This window comes from Myotis nattereri, assembly GCF_964212035.1.
Source record: "Myotis nattereri genome assembly, chromosome: 3".
NCBI lineage: Eukaryota > Metazoa > Chordata > Mammalia > Chiroptera > Vespertilionidae > Myotis > Myotis nattereri.
The window spans coordinates 201,667,605-201,681,893 of NC_138077.1; the positions used below are offsets into that span (position 1 = coordinate 201,667,605).

Sequence of the window (14,289 nt, forward strand, 5' to 3'; positions counted from 1 at the left end):
CAGGGCGGCAAAGGCGCCTGATTCTCTGATCATGGCTGGGGGGCAGGGAAAAGGCGGCCCCAGGGCCCCCTTTGCCCTGCCCCCCAGCTCTTAGCTCCCCCCTGGGTTTCCGATCACTGTAGTGGCAGGGGGCTTCTTCCTGCTTTCCCTTTGGCCTCCCTGCATTGTGCCTACATATGCAAATTAGCCCCCATCTTGTTGGCAGTTAACTGCCAATCTTAGTTGGCAGTTAATTTGCATATAGCCCTGATTAGCCAATGAAAAGGGTATCGCCGTACGCCAATTACCATTTTTCTCTTTTATTAGTGTAGATTAAGTGTGCATACCCACAAATTCCTCTGAAGGATAAAGTTACCACACTCCATATGCAGTTTTAAACATTCCCCAGGACCTCAGCGAAGAAAGCATCTCCCCGTGGACCGTGCACCCTCTTCAGTGCTGTGGAATACGTCACGATTCACATGAACACCCTAATGCTGGGCCCTCAGGCTTCTGGTTTCTAAGACGCGGTCCCCCCTCCCAGTGTTCAGGTGGAAGGACCAGGCTTCTCTTACCATGTACAAGAGAAAAGGCCAGCTCACGAGGTGCCTGGTGATGTTCTCGCCCGTCATCTTCTCGTGGCTGTTGGGTGCGAATGTCACCAGCAAGTAGGTGCCCACAATGGCCAAACCGCAGCCGACAAAGGACAAGACGTAGCGCCCTGTGGGGAAGGGGAGGCTGTCAAGGGCTCACAGCAGGCACAGGCCCTGGCCAGGGTGTCTTTCTGGGGCAGCACAGCTGACCTGGTATAGTTTATACTGTTGGGTTTTCTTTACTTAAAAAAGAGATGATCTTATTCTTTTTTAATGAGGTGTAGCATGCATACAAAAAAGGGCTTGATGGGGCTGGCTGGTGTGGCTCAGTGGATAGAGCATCGGCCTGTGTACCGAAGGGTTGCAGGTTTGATCCCTGGCCCCACATCAGGGCTCGTGCGGGAGGCAACCAATCGATGTATCTCTCTCACATCGATGTTTCTCTCTCTCTCCCTCGCCCCTCACTTCCTTCCACTCTCTCTATCAATGGGAAAAATATCCTGTGAGGATTAATCCCCCCATAATGCTCAATGAATTGTTACAAAGTGAGCACACCCATATAACCAGCACCCAGATCTAAAAGGGAACCTTCACAGGACCCCCAAATCCTCACGTGTGCCCCCTCCCAATCCCTGGACCCCACCCCCAGGGGAACACTTGGACTTCCACCAGCACCGAGAGTGCCTGGTTTGTTCTTTACCTAAATCGGTTCATACGGTATATTCTCTCGTGTCTGTGCTCACACCAGAAGCCTGTGAGCTTCATCTGTATTGTATGTGTAGCGGTACTTCCTTCGCTCTCCGGTCCACGGTGTGAATAGGACACAGTGTGTCCATTCTACTGTTGATGGGCATTTCAGGTGCCACCATCATGTCACTCCTGAACTCCTTAGCACAGCTTATAAGGCCAGACAGCGTCCAGTCCTCCATGCCTCCTTGCTCTCATGTCCTCCTTCCCACTTTACTCATCACTCTCCACCACTGGCCTCTCCGATACTGGACACACCAAACTTTCTCCTACCCCAGGGCCTTTGTACCTGCTGCTCCCTCGACACGGAACACTCTGCTCACAAACTTGGCATAGTAGTCTCCTTAGTATCACTTTAGGTTTGGGCTGAAAATTCTCCTCTTCAGAGAATCTAACCCTGACCAGACTAGGTAACGTATTCCCATGTTCCCAGGGCCTACCAAGAAGCATACGATTTTCTCCGAAGCACTCACTGAGATTTAGAAATATTTTGTTTATTTAGTTGTTCACTTGTTTATTGTATGCCCTCCCCACCGACACACACACACACACACACACACACACACACGACTGTAATCTCCATTCACACAGGAATCCTGTCTGTCCTACTGCTGTATCCCTGGCCCCTGCAACAGAGTGTGGCACTTAGTAGGTATCTTAGGGGAACACATCTTCCCCACTCCCTGGGTTTCCATGTGTGGAGAACTCCACTGGACAGACACTTCAGTCTCTTGCCTCATTGTCTGAATTTCTCAACTGAGTGGGGCCAATCTATCAAAAGAATTTATGCCCCCAGGTTTTGAGGTTTCTTGTTCCTTCCTTTTCTGCCCCAGACTGTGTGAGGCAGTAATTCTGGGGAGGTGTTCTGTTCTGCAAACCCAAATGTCTTCTTGGGAGACAGGCCCAGGGTCTAGTTGGGACACGGGGAGGACGTCCGTTTGGCGGCACCCCGATGCTGCATGCTCTGATTTAGCGTTTGTTGGTGATAAAGCGCACCAGCGGATCTCCGGTGTCTGCCCCCCGTGTTTACATCCCACTGCTTTAGAACGCAGGGAGGGAACGAGGGTGCCTTTCCTCTGGCTTCCTACAATCCCAACAGCAGGTGCTCAATCAACACTGATTTTTGAATGGTTTGGGAGCCACTGATGAAAATCCCAGCTCTCCCGATGAGAGTGGAATATAGATCCACACCGGGCGCAGGGAACAGACAGCCTCTAACTGCCGAGAGCTGGCGTTATAACGAGGAAAGGACAAGCACAACATTAGGAACGGGGGCTCCAATCGGTGCACTTACTCAGGAAGTCTTTAGGTTTCCACTTTTCCTTGATGAATATGATTCCTATGATGGCGCTCGCTAAAACAGACAGACAGACAGACAGAAAGCACAGGGAAAAGAGAATGAGGTGCCATCCGTCAGTCACAAGGAGTCCCTTCGCCCATGCCCACGGGGTTGGCTCATCTGCGTGCGTTGGAGCCTGGTCCTTCCTGTCCTCTCGTGCATGCTCCCAAGAGCTCAGCCCCTTCTGGCCTCCCTGTGGGTCCCTCTCGGAAAGGGAGGCTCCTCTCTGGGCCTTCCTGAGGATTTCCTACACGCCAGGAGCACTGTGTGTTGAGTGCTTGCTGGGCGACAGGCAATTGACTACAGTTATTTCTGGTACGTTCACCCTTTGAGGTGGGCGCTGCTGTTATTCCCATTTGAAAAACAAGGACACTGAGGCTGAGAGAGGTGAAGACCCACGCAAGGTCACACAGCTGGTAGGCGCAGGCTAGCCTCGAACCCAGGACCACGGACGGCCAGGGCTCTGGCTCCTCATACTGCAGTGTCTACTGCTGACATTTTCACCTGGATCTTGTTTCTCCCTGACTTGCTGCATGGAAGGTGCACTCAAACTTCTCTGACTGCCCTAAAGGGTGGGTCTCAGGTCCCTACCCTATGACATTTTTCCAGGTCGGGGTGGGAGGTGGGGGGGGGGACACCTCCAATGGACAGGCCCTTCTGTCTCTTGCCCCATTGTCTGCATTTCTCAACGGAGTGGGGCCAATCTATCAAAAGAATTTACACACTGAGGTTTGGTTCTTTGTCCTTCCTTTTCTGTCCCAGACTAAGTGAGGCTGTAATTCTGGGGGAGTGTTCTGTTCTGCAAACCCAAATGTTTTCTGAGAGACTGGCCCAAGGTCTAGTTGGGAAATGAGAAGACAGTCCATTTGGCTGCACCCCTAAGCTGCGTGCTCTAATTGAGCTTTTATTAGTAAAAAAGCATAACTTCTGATCTGTATCTGACTTCCGTGTTTATGTCCGCTGTTTTAGAACGCAGTGAAGGAAAGGGGGTGCTGGATCCGGCTTGCAGCAGCTGCGGTTGCTACATATTCAGGAAACCATGAGTTGCTTGAAAACAGCCACAGTGGGCATGTTTATACCATGTAAATCAGAAACACTACAAATCAGGTCTTCCTCCCGCTTTCTGTCCCTTCCCTCCTTCCTCCTGCCTCTTCCTCCTCTTCGCTCCCTCTCCCTCTCAGTGGCTTTATCAGCACACCACTGAAAATACCCTTCTCCTAGCAATAGGGGCAAATCAATGATATAATACCTGTAAATCATCTGTCACATGGTAAATGCTCAAAAACTGGACTATAATTATTATTAAAGTACTTGGAACAGTGACTCATAAGTACTGCGTATCCGTAAATGGTGATTATTGTTATTTTTAAAATTATGTCTCACCGGGTGACTTGAGAAGCCGTAAGAACCTCTTAATTTCCAGGGGCTGCTACCTCAAGGCCCATCATTATAATTCAGCCCCTTGTTTTGAAGAATTTGATTATTTCATCTTTATTAAAATTCAAAGACTAATATTTAATGCATTTGATCACTCAGCCATGCACTCCTCACTGCGAATGAAGTTCTGAAAGCCCTTTGGCAAGATCGGTCATGGGCAGAGGACACATCTAAATAACTGTAGGGGCTGGGCAGTCACACAGATGTAGGAAGTGGGTCAGACATAAGACAACAGGAAAAGGTTCGGGCTATGGCCCACGACCTGCCTCAACTAAAGGCATTCAAACTGTATTTTTAAAAGATACTGTGTGGGTGGCCAGTGTATCAACCCTGGTCAAGAAAATGGGGGTCTTATCATAGGACCAGCGAAAGCAAATAGGTTTCCACTCCTTTGCCAGCTCCTGGTAATTGGCAGTGGCTGCCTGAATCTGAGAATGCTGGGGGCCCACTGAGACTCACCAGGAAGGAATGCCATGATGGATGCCTGATGTCTGTGCTCTGTAAGGGCTTAGATCAGGGGTCCTCAAACAACGGCCCGCGGGCCACATGCAAATACAAATATTGTATTTGTTCCCGTTTTGTTTTTTTACTTCAAAATAAGATATGTGCAGTGTGCATAGGAATTTGTTCATAGTTTTTTTTTAAACTATAGTCCGGCCCTCCAATGGTCTGAGGGACAGTGAACTGGCCCCCTGTATAAAAAGTTTGAGGACCCCTGGCTTAGATTATCTTGACGGTGTTGGGATGAAGAGGTTAAGGTGTATCTTCCTTCTGAAGTGGAAATAAAAAGCAGTCTAGGGGACAGCTATAATAATGTCAGCAACTTAAAAAAAAGCAATTCTGATAAACTTTCTGAATCTTAAACAGATTCTGGAGGCAGACAGTCTAGTTCATATACCAGCCCTGCTCCTCACGGGCTGTATGATTTGGGGGAAGTAACCTCACCATTCTGTGCCGCGGTTTCCTCGTCTGTAAAATGGGGATAATAACAGCATCTCCCGCAAAAGGCTGCCAAGCGGGTTAGAAGAATTAATACCCACAAAGGAGGGCAGGGCCCGGTGTGTATGAAGCCCTTTTAAGCGCTAGCTGTTATTATCCAAGCAAAAGCTGGTATGCTTAACAGGTATCATTGATCCCGGTGGTCACACAAGCAATTGAGTCTCAGGGCGGGATGGGCGGGCTGGTCTTACCGATCACGGAGACTGCGCTGAGGGGCACGATCAGTGAGAGAGGAGCGAAGGCGTAGGAGGCAAACACGCCCAGCTCGCCCAGCAGCAACAGGAACAGGCCCAGCCACCATGTCTTGGTCTTGAAATAGGCCCGGGGGTCCTTGGTGCCTGCCAGCCGGATGTGGCAGTACTTCTAGAACAGTAAGTAAAGCAGTAGCGATCCAAGTACTAAATTGTTATTCAAAGACAGTAGTTTCCAAACTGCCCGGGAAGCCTTAACAATTCAATACAGGAGCATTTCTAACACGTCACAGCGTGTGCAGTCTGGGGCGGGGGCCACGGGCTAGGCACCCCCACTTTAGCCACCCCCACTTTAGCCTGGCCTCAGGCTGGCCCTCTCCCTCTGACCGCAATGCCCAAGGGTCCCCATGTCCGGGTGCCTGCTCAGCTGCACTCTCTTCTGTAGGAGGGTGGGCAGCTCTGCTGGGCAGCCCTGTGGGTATCAGCGGACCCTGCCTTCCCTCGGGTGGGTACTTGGGCCAAGGAAGGCCATATCCTTTGTTCTGGAAATGTGAACGTGGGGCGCAGAAACTGAGGCAGTGACTAAGGAAAGACCGCAGGGTACTGTCCCAGGCCCATCCCAGGGATGGAGTGGGCAGCCTCCCCCGGAGTGGAGGCAGCTGGGCCTGCACCAGACACCCTGGCTTATCGGCTGCATCTCGGCCCCCGCCAGTGCAGGTGACTGACACTCACCTGGAGGTTAAGTGCAATGCTGACCACAAGGTGCCCGAAAATGGCCAAAAGGGCGCCGATCAAGTTTTCCTGTGAGGAAAGGTCACAGAAACAGATGTAAGTTGGGCCGAAGCTCAGGGGCCCCAGGACCCATTTCCCAACGGTTTGAACAGGTTCTCAACACTTCTAGATAAAAACCGGAACCGGGAACAGAACGGATAGAAAACTCCCATTCCAGCAACCAGGAGTATTTGTCCAGAGTATTGAAAGAACAGTCTCATTCTTCTCACTCAAATATTCATTCCTAGAGCAATATCATTTTTTACTTAATAATTACTATAAAACATTATGTTGCATTAATCAATTGTATCAATTAAAAAAACACTTCCAGATTTTTATACCGAAGAACTTTATACGAAAGGAACTTTTTAAAAATAAAATTTGATTACATACTCTACATTCTTTCTTGTATAGAAGTATGATAGGTGTTCATAACATGTTTAAGTGTTAAAAGATAGACACAAGTTTGTGATAAAATTCTGTGGGGAAAACAGAAGAGAAATACACGTTCAAGGAGAAAAAGGAATGCTGTAGCATTTCCAGCTGTTACAGAAGAGCCTTCGAAGGACGGTGGTCAGTGTCCAGTGGCCTTTATATTCCCTAGGTTTCCGTTAAGTGCAGAAGAAGTGTTTTTTGTTTTTTTTAAAAAAATATGTTTTTATTGATTTCAGAGAGAGGAAGGGCGAAGGAGAGAGATAGAAACATCAATGATGCTCAACTACTGAGCCACCCAGCTAGGCTTGTTTTTTATTTTATTTTTAAAATATATTTTTATTGATTTCAGAGAGGAAAGGAGAAGGAGGGGGGGCATCAATGATGAGAGAGAATCATTGATCCGCTGCCTCTTGCATGCCCCTTACTGGAGATTGAGCCCACACCCTGCGCATGTGCCCGGGCATGTGCCCTTGACTGGAATCAGACCTAGGACCCTTCAGTCTGCAGTCCAAGGCTCTATCCACTGAGCCAAACTGGTTTCGGCAGAGGCCGTTATTTAAATCAGTATGTAGATGTGCCAGGAATGACATCCTTTGCAAATATTTAAATTTATAATGGAAAGTTATAAGTTTTATTTATTTATTTATTTTAAATATATTTTTATTGATTTCAGAAAGGAAGGAGAGGGAGAGAGATAGAAAAATCAATGATGAGAGAGAATCATTGATCGGCTGCCTCCAGCACGTCCCCTACTGGGGATTGAGCCAGCAACCCAGGCATGTGCCCTTGATCGGAATCGAACCTGGGATCCTTCAGTCTGCAGGCCAACACTCTACCCACTGAGCCAAGCCTGCCAGCGCGAAAGTTTTAAGTTTTAGATGTCAACTTGAGACAGTATAGGGACCGCACTCAGGAGTGAAAAATATACCTGGTGGCCAGAAAGCCAAGTTAAGGCCAGGTGGCCAGAAGGAACATCGGGTATGATGACCACAAGCATGTCACCACTCTCCACTCCCTGCTTTTATAAACATGCAAAATTTTATCTCCCTTCTCACCACTTCCTTCTCCCTTGCTTCTCCTACCCTGACGTGGAAAATCCCACAAGCCCCCCTTTTCTAAAAGCCCATGTTTTCGTGCAAGCCTGCTTCGTCCCCAGCTTATAAAAAGCCAAGCAGAGCCAGCCCCGAGCAGCTCAGGGGACCTGCCTTTCCTCTGTGCTGCCTGCCTTGTGCTCAGGAAAATGCTTAATAAAATCTATCTGGAAATTTCTCTGGGGTCTCCTCTCGATTTCTATCTTAGGGAACCCAAGAACCCCGATGCCAGTAACCAACGAAAAGAATGTGTGAGGAGCCCTAGCCGGTTTGGCTCAGTGGGTAGAGTGTCGGCCTGTGGACTGAAGGGTCCTGGGTTTGATTCTGGCCAAGGGCCCATGCCCGGGTTGCGGGCTCGATGCCCAGAGTGGGGCGTGCAGGAGGCAGCCGATCAGTGATTCTCTCTCGTCATTGATGTTTCTGTCTCTCTCTCCCTCTCCCTTCCTCTCTGAGGAAACACAGTGCTTCTTCAGAAGGTCCAGTCTGAGGACCTCAAAGGCAGCCCTTCATTAAGTGCGGCTCTTAAAGATACAAAGCAGAGACCTCAACCTCCTGAGGGTCAAATAAACACCTGGGGGCCAAGCATGTGCTCTGCCCAGTCATTTAGTTTACCTGTGCTAATGAGGAGGCGGAATTGTTAAAAAGGGTTAACAGGCAGATTCTACAGGAACTGCCTTGGTCAGACAGGCGACAAAAGGACTCCGGTTCCAGCTCCAACACCTCAGAGCTGCTCGATCACCTTTATGGGAGATGAAGGAGAGCTGGACACAGCCTCCAGGACTTGGGCAAAAGCCAGAGACCTGAGCAAGGGCTGTTCCGAGGACGCTGCTGGGGTCAGGTGGCCCGTGAGATTGGCTTGCTTCAGCCTGGGTGCCTTTCTCCCTGGGGAATAACAGTGCACCCCCGCCTCCCCCCTACCCCCCCCCCCCGCCCCCCAGGGTTGGTGCATGAACCTCCTCAGATAATTTGAAGACAGCACTTAGCATTAGGGTGAACCATATGAAACTGCCAATATTCAGCTGCCTTTGACCTGCCAAAGCGGCAGTTCCATATGGTTCATTCAACCGGTAGCTGCTCTATTCCTCTACCCAGAGACACCACGCTGTCCCCGCTGATGCCTCAGAGCACCAGGCTGCCTGAGCAGGTGGTGCTGACAACTCGCCAAGTGGAAGGGAAGAGATGAAGGGGGCTGCTGCATGGCCCCGGACAAGCCAAACCTATTGCAGGGAGGGGGAAGAGGGTGAAACCTAGAAATGAAAACTGCAAACCTCCCAAGGGTCAACCAATCTAAGCAGTAAACACGGGGTTAAAGGGTTACTATGACAACAAAGGCGGGGGTCTATGGAGCATTTACACACTTGGGCACGGCGCCAGGCCGTTCTACGCATCCCCTCCTTGGGGCCACAAACAACCCTCTGAAGTGGGTTCTACGACGAGTCCTGTGTTTAGCACATTCAGTGGAAAGGAGGTGACAGATGAGCACAGTAAGGCTGAGACATAAACTAACTTGCTCAAGGTGAGGGCGAAGGGTTTGAAGCTGAAGGCCTGACTTCCAGTTTCTTCAGGATAACGACCCCTCCAGACCGAGGCTTCAAAATAAATTAGGAAAAAAATAGCCCCACCTTGTAAGTGCTACTTCCCACTAATGACACGGCAGCTGAGGGTTCTTTAAGAAGCCATGTCTGTAAGCATATTCATCCCCACGGATAATAACTGGTTATAGGCATGTTAGTCGCAGCGTAACATACCTAATGCCCTGTCATCAAAGCGGTTCAAAGGGCTCCATCCACACTAATTATGCCCCAAACCCTTGTGAAGTGGTGACTGGTGCAATTTTATGAGAATTTAAAGTCATGCAAAGAAGTGGCCTTGGGCCCAGGGGTTACAGTTGGAACACCCACCTATTAGCCGCCCTCCAGTGTCTGGCCAAGGGCAATTCAGAGTGGAGGCAAGGACCAGCAGGACTCCTGATATTCCGCTCCTCCTCCAAGTCTCAGGGCTTGAAAACTGTCAAGTGGGGGTGCCTAGGTCTGCGGGCTGGAGGCGGCGCCTTGGCAGCCCCACCTCTGGGCACCAGTGGGAACTTTCCCAATCTACACTGCTCCTCTCTTTGCTGAGGAACACTCTGGGTGTTCCCATGGAAGTTCTTTAAAGTGTTCATAAGTAGCCCTCACTGGTTTGGCTCAGTGGATAGAGCGGTCCTGGGTTCGATTCCGGTCAAAGGCAGGTACCTAGGTTGCAGGCTCGATCCCTGGCCCTGGTCAGGGTGCGTGTAGGAGGCAACAAATTAATGTGTTTCTCTCACATTGATGTTTCTCTCTCTCTGTCTGTCTCTCCCCACCCCTTCCACTCTCTCTAAAAATCAATGGAAAAATTTCCTCGGGTGAGGATTAACAACAACGAAGTGTTCGTAAGTGGACACAGGGACCTGACCCTGGAGTCAGTGGCTCTGTCCCTTAGGAAAAGATGCGGCCGAAACAGTGGCGTTCCCACTGCCAGGCAGGTCTCGGGGCAGCCTCAGATCGCCGCCTTCACCTGCGACATCTTGAGTCCTTCAGCCGCAACACCTGACGGAGAGGATTCTTCTGAGGCAACGCCTGGTTGGGTTTCACCTGAAGTGGAAGGGAGGGGTGGAGGGGAGGAGGGCCGCCCTCATTTTAAAGGCAAATACCTGGGTGGGCGGGAAATCGCAGTTACCTAAGAAGGCCCAAGGCTCAGCCAAAGTCATCGAGTGAGCAAGTGGCAGGGCCAGACCTGAACACAAGTCTCCTAACACTTTGGTCCCCAATAGATTACAGGTGAGGAAGTAGTGAGGCCTCCCAACTACCAGGAGCCTCCTATTCAGGACATAACTAGTCCAAACCGGGATATTTTGGGAATGACGGGGGCTTTATTAAAACGCATGGACATGAGGCACAGACCAAGACTTTCGGGCACGGTATTCATAGTGCAGCCTCTGAATGGGCGTGTTATTGGCGAGGGAAGTGGGGTGAGGGCAGGCAGCCGGATTTCAGACACGGCTGCTTCTAGCCATGGCTTCCACAGACCCAAATATCAAGGGGGCGGGGAGGGCAGCAAACCCAACCACTTCTCCCTTTGCTTCCGCTTCCTTGTGTGGACCGTGAACTTTGAATGCTACCAACCTGGGCTGGGGTCCTGCCTCTGCCACTGACGCTGTGTGAACTCTCGGAGCCTCGGCTTTCCCTCTGAAAACTGGAGCTGAGCATAGCACTCCATAGGGTTGTCATGTTATAGAAACTAGAGGCCCGGTGCACAACATTTGTGCACAGGCGGGGGGTGGAGGAGGGTGGGTCCCTCAGCCTGGCCTGCACCCTTTAGCAGTCTGGGAGCCCTCAGGGGATGTCTGAGTGCCGGCTTAGGCCCGCTCCCCCTGCGCTGCAGTCAGACATCCTTAGAGCTGCCAAAGAGGCGGGAGAGACTCCTGCCACCACCACTGTGCTGGCCAGCTGTCAGCCAGGCTTGTGGCTGAGCGTGGCTCCCTCTGTGGGAGTGCACTGACCACCAGGGGGCAGCTCCTGCATTGAGCGTCTGCCCCCTGGTGGTCAGTGTGTGCCATAGCGACCAGTCATTCCGCCATTTGGTCGATTTGCATATTACCCTTTTATTATATAGGATAAGGCATGTGTTGAAACATTACATGACACATAATAAATACGAAAACAATTCTAGGTGTTACTATTAATTTTACAATTTTCATTTTCATTATTATCATTACTGTTAGCAACAGTAAGGATCCTTTCTGGCTCTGATATTCTCTGATCCAAGAATTGACCTTTTACCAGCTACAACTCTGAAAGGAAACAAACTGTTCCGGGAAAAGCAGCCAAAGGTCACCAAGGCAGGAAGCTCTGCTCGGCTATTGGTATCCAGGTGGAACCTCAACTCCAATCTCCTGTTCCAAGGACTGCTTTATATCTGCCGACAACAGCCTTCATTTAGATCCCACGGTGACAAGACCACTCATCACTTGTTTAACCTGAATTCCCACAATCCCCTGGGCTTAACCTGCTAACAGTTAAGTAGAAGCATTCTGGCTTGCTCTGCGGGTTACTCACAGTCGAATATAAGAGATACGGTAGCAGTCCAGCTAACCAGGCTCTGCTACATGTGTAGCCTGGCTTCAGGCCAGCTCCTGTTGCTTACCTTCTCCAGCAGGCGAGGCACTGCCATTTTGACAATAACCAGTGCCAGGGACAGAAGGGGCTTCCCAGAGTGCTGGCATACTGCAGGCAGCAGGGAGTGGTGCATAGAACCAGGGCCGTGGATGTACGCAGACTCCATTTGAATCCCAGCTTTACTACACCTACTGACTGTGTGGCCTTGGGCAAGTTAATTAACCTCTCTGTACCAGTTTCCTCAAATGTAAAATGGGATTATAGTAATAGCCACCTTATGGGTTTGTTTGTTTTTTAAATCCTCACCCAAGGATATTTCTCTTTATTTTTAAAAAATAATTCTTTACTGTTGAAAGTATTACATATGTCCCCTTTTTTTTTCCTTACGGGGGTTTTGTGAAGATTAGCAGTCCCTGTCATATAGTAAACACTCAGCAGATGTTAGCTGCTGTGATGATGATGATGATGATGATGATGATGACTACAGTGATAGGGAATTGGCCATGGAAGTGTGGATAAAGGACCGATAGTTTCCTGCCAGGAAGACTGACAAAGGCTTCATGGAAAAGGTGATACCTGAGCTGGAGCTGGGAGCCTGGGCAGGATTTCCAAAATCAGAAATGGGATGGTGCAGGTAGATCCTGTGTCCTCTGCAGCGTCAGGTCACCCTCACACCCGCCCTACAGGACGGACTTAAAACTGCCCTGCAGCGGAGTTACACGGCTTTCCCCGAGTTATAACGCTAGAACGTGACAGAGCTGAGATCTGAAGCCCGGTATCTCTGGTTCTAAAGACCACGCTCAAAACACCCTGCTATATCTCTATTTTTGCACAAAATTCTGTCCCGAAGGGTAGGTACCCATGGAAATCGCTTCCTCTACCTCCCTTGTAGATGGTAAGCTCCTCCAGGAAGCAATAATGGACACAGTTCCCATCCTACCCAGTGCAGGCCTGGATGTACAGGGTGTCCCATAAACGTAGACACACTTTGAATGATTATAAAGGCAGTGTTTATTAAAATACATTTTATTCTCAAAATGTAATAGAATCTGCAGATAAAGTGTGTACACATTTTTTCGAGACACCCTCTACATCAGTGGTTCTCAACCTTGGCTGCACATTAGAATCACCTGGGAATCTTTTTAAAATCCTGATTTCTGGGTCCCATCCTCCGGAAATTCTGTTGCTTTGTTACTCATGTTGTGGCCTCACCCCACAACAAAGACACAGAATTTCCGGAGGAGGAGGCCCAGAAATCAGGATTTTAGAAAGATTCCCAGGTGATTCTAATGTGCAGCCGAGCTTGAGAACCGCTGCTCTATATGCTCAGTTGAAATTCCTATTTGCTAAATGGGAGAAACTGAGGCGCAACTCTTCTGGGCTGAGGCACAGCCTCCACTGTCAAGGACTGGCTGCCACGCCGCCTCCTGGGTGGCTCAGCCCGTTGGTCCCCCAACAACCAGAATCCATTCCCTGTTGGGCAGGGCGGAGGGCAGGGCTGCAACTCAAGGCAAACTGCTGGCTCTTAACTTGATTTCAGAGAGAGAGAGGGAGAGGGAGAGAGAGATAGAAACATCAATGAGAGAATCATTAATTGGCTGCCTCCTGCACGCCCCATACTGGGGATCCAGCCCACAACCCGGGCATGTGCCCTGACTAGGAAATCGAACGGTGACCTCCTGGATTATAGGTCCATGCTCAACCACTGAGCCAGCGAGTTTTGATATAGAAGCTCAACAGATTATGGGGCAATCATTCCAACAACAGGCTTTGCATCACCAATCAGTGACGTGGGGAAATGCTCCACAAACAAGGTACAAAACTTCCTGCACAATCAGATCCCAGATTTGTCATTCGGGAAAAAGGCAGGAAGCAAGTAATGCTGAAGTATGAACCCAGGTGGTGTATGAGTAACGGGATAGGTGATTTTTTTAAAGAAGTAAATCTTCAAAGTGTGACTGCATTCCTTTAAAAATATTTCTTTACCTCCGTATTGTTTTGTATTTGAATGAGCATTTCTTTTCTTTTGATTATACTTTCTTCCACGTGTGTGGAGCGCCTGCCTGTATCTGCCAGCGATAGGCACGCAGACCCTAGACATCTCCATTAGCCAATGGATGCTGTGCTGTGTTACCTTCTTGTTAGAGAAAGACACCATCCTAAAACAGAAAACAAACGAAAAAAAAGCTCTTGCCTTGTAGGAGAAGGAACCCTGGCTCCCGGGGTCGGCGCTGCTCGTGGGCGGGAGCTGCTGCAGCTGCAGGGCTGCGCTGTGGGCTGGGTCCATGGTGTCTAAGCGCACATCCCGCGGGCCTGGCTCAGAAGCTGGGCTGCACTACGTGGGACCGGAGCGGTGGGCCATAGTCCCCGGCGGTGTTCACCGCCTTCCACCAGCCATCTCTGTCTCACGCCAAAACCGTCCTTCAAGGCCCTTCTGGCTGATTTATAGCCTTTTCCTCATCTTCACTCAGAGACGTGCAAATTCCTGCAAGCGGACAACCAGGGATGCGTTTCCTGATTCCTGCGGTGCTCTGGGGGTTGGGAATGGGGGGGGGGGGGGGGAGAGGAACA

At 49.9% G+C, this 14,289-nt stretch overlaps 1 protein-coding gene across 1 annotated transcript in view; it reads right to left on the reverse strand.

Annotated features, from left to right (window-relative positions):
* Window positions 1–14,289, reverse strand: part of NIPAL3 (NIPA like domain containing 3) — a 39,860-nt gene that overhangs the window by 22,359 nt on the left and 3,212 nt on the right. The window contains exons 2-6 of the mRNA XM_081085936.1: window positions 13,913–14,249; window positions 6,018–6,086; window positions 5,286–5,457; window positions 2,614–2,673; window positions 555–700 (exon numbers count right to left, since the gene is read on the reverse strand). Of these exons, the coding sequence (XP_080942062.1) occupies window positions 555–700; window positions 2,614–2,673; window positions 5,286–5,457; window positions 6,018–6,086; window positions 13,913–14,005 (540 nt within the window). The 5' untranslated portion in view covers window positions 14,006–14,249. The remainder of the gene's footprint in view (window positions 1–554; window positions 701–2,613; window positions 2,674–5,285; window positions 5,458–6,017; window positions 6,087–13,912; window positions 14,250–14,289) is intronic.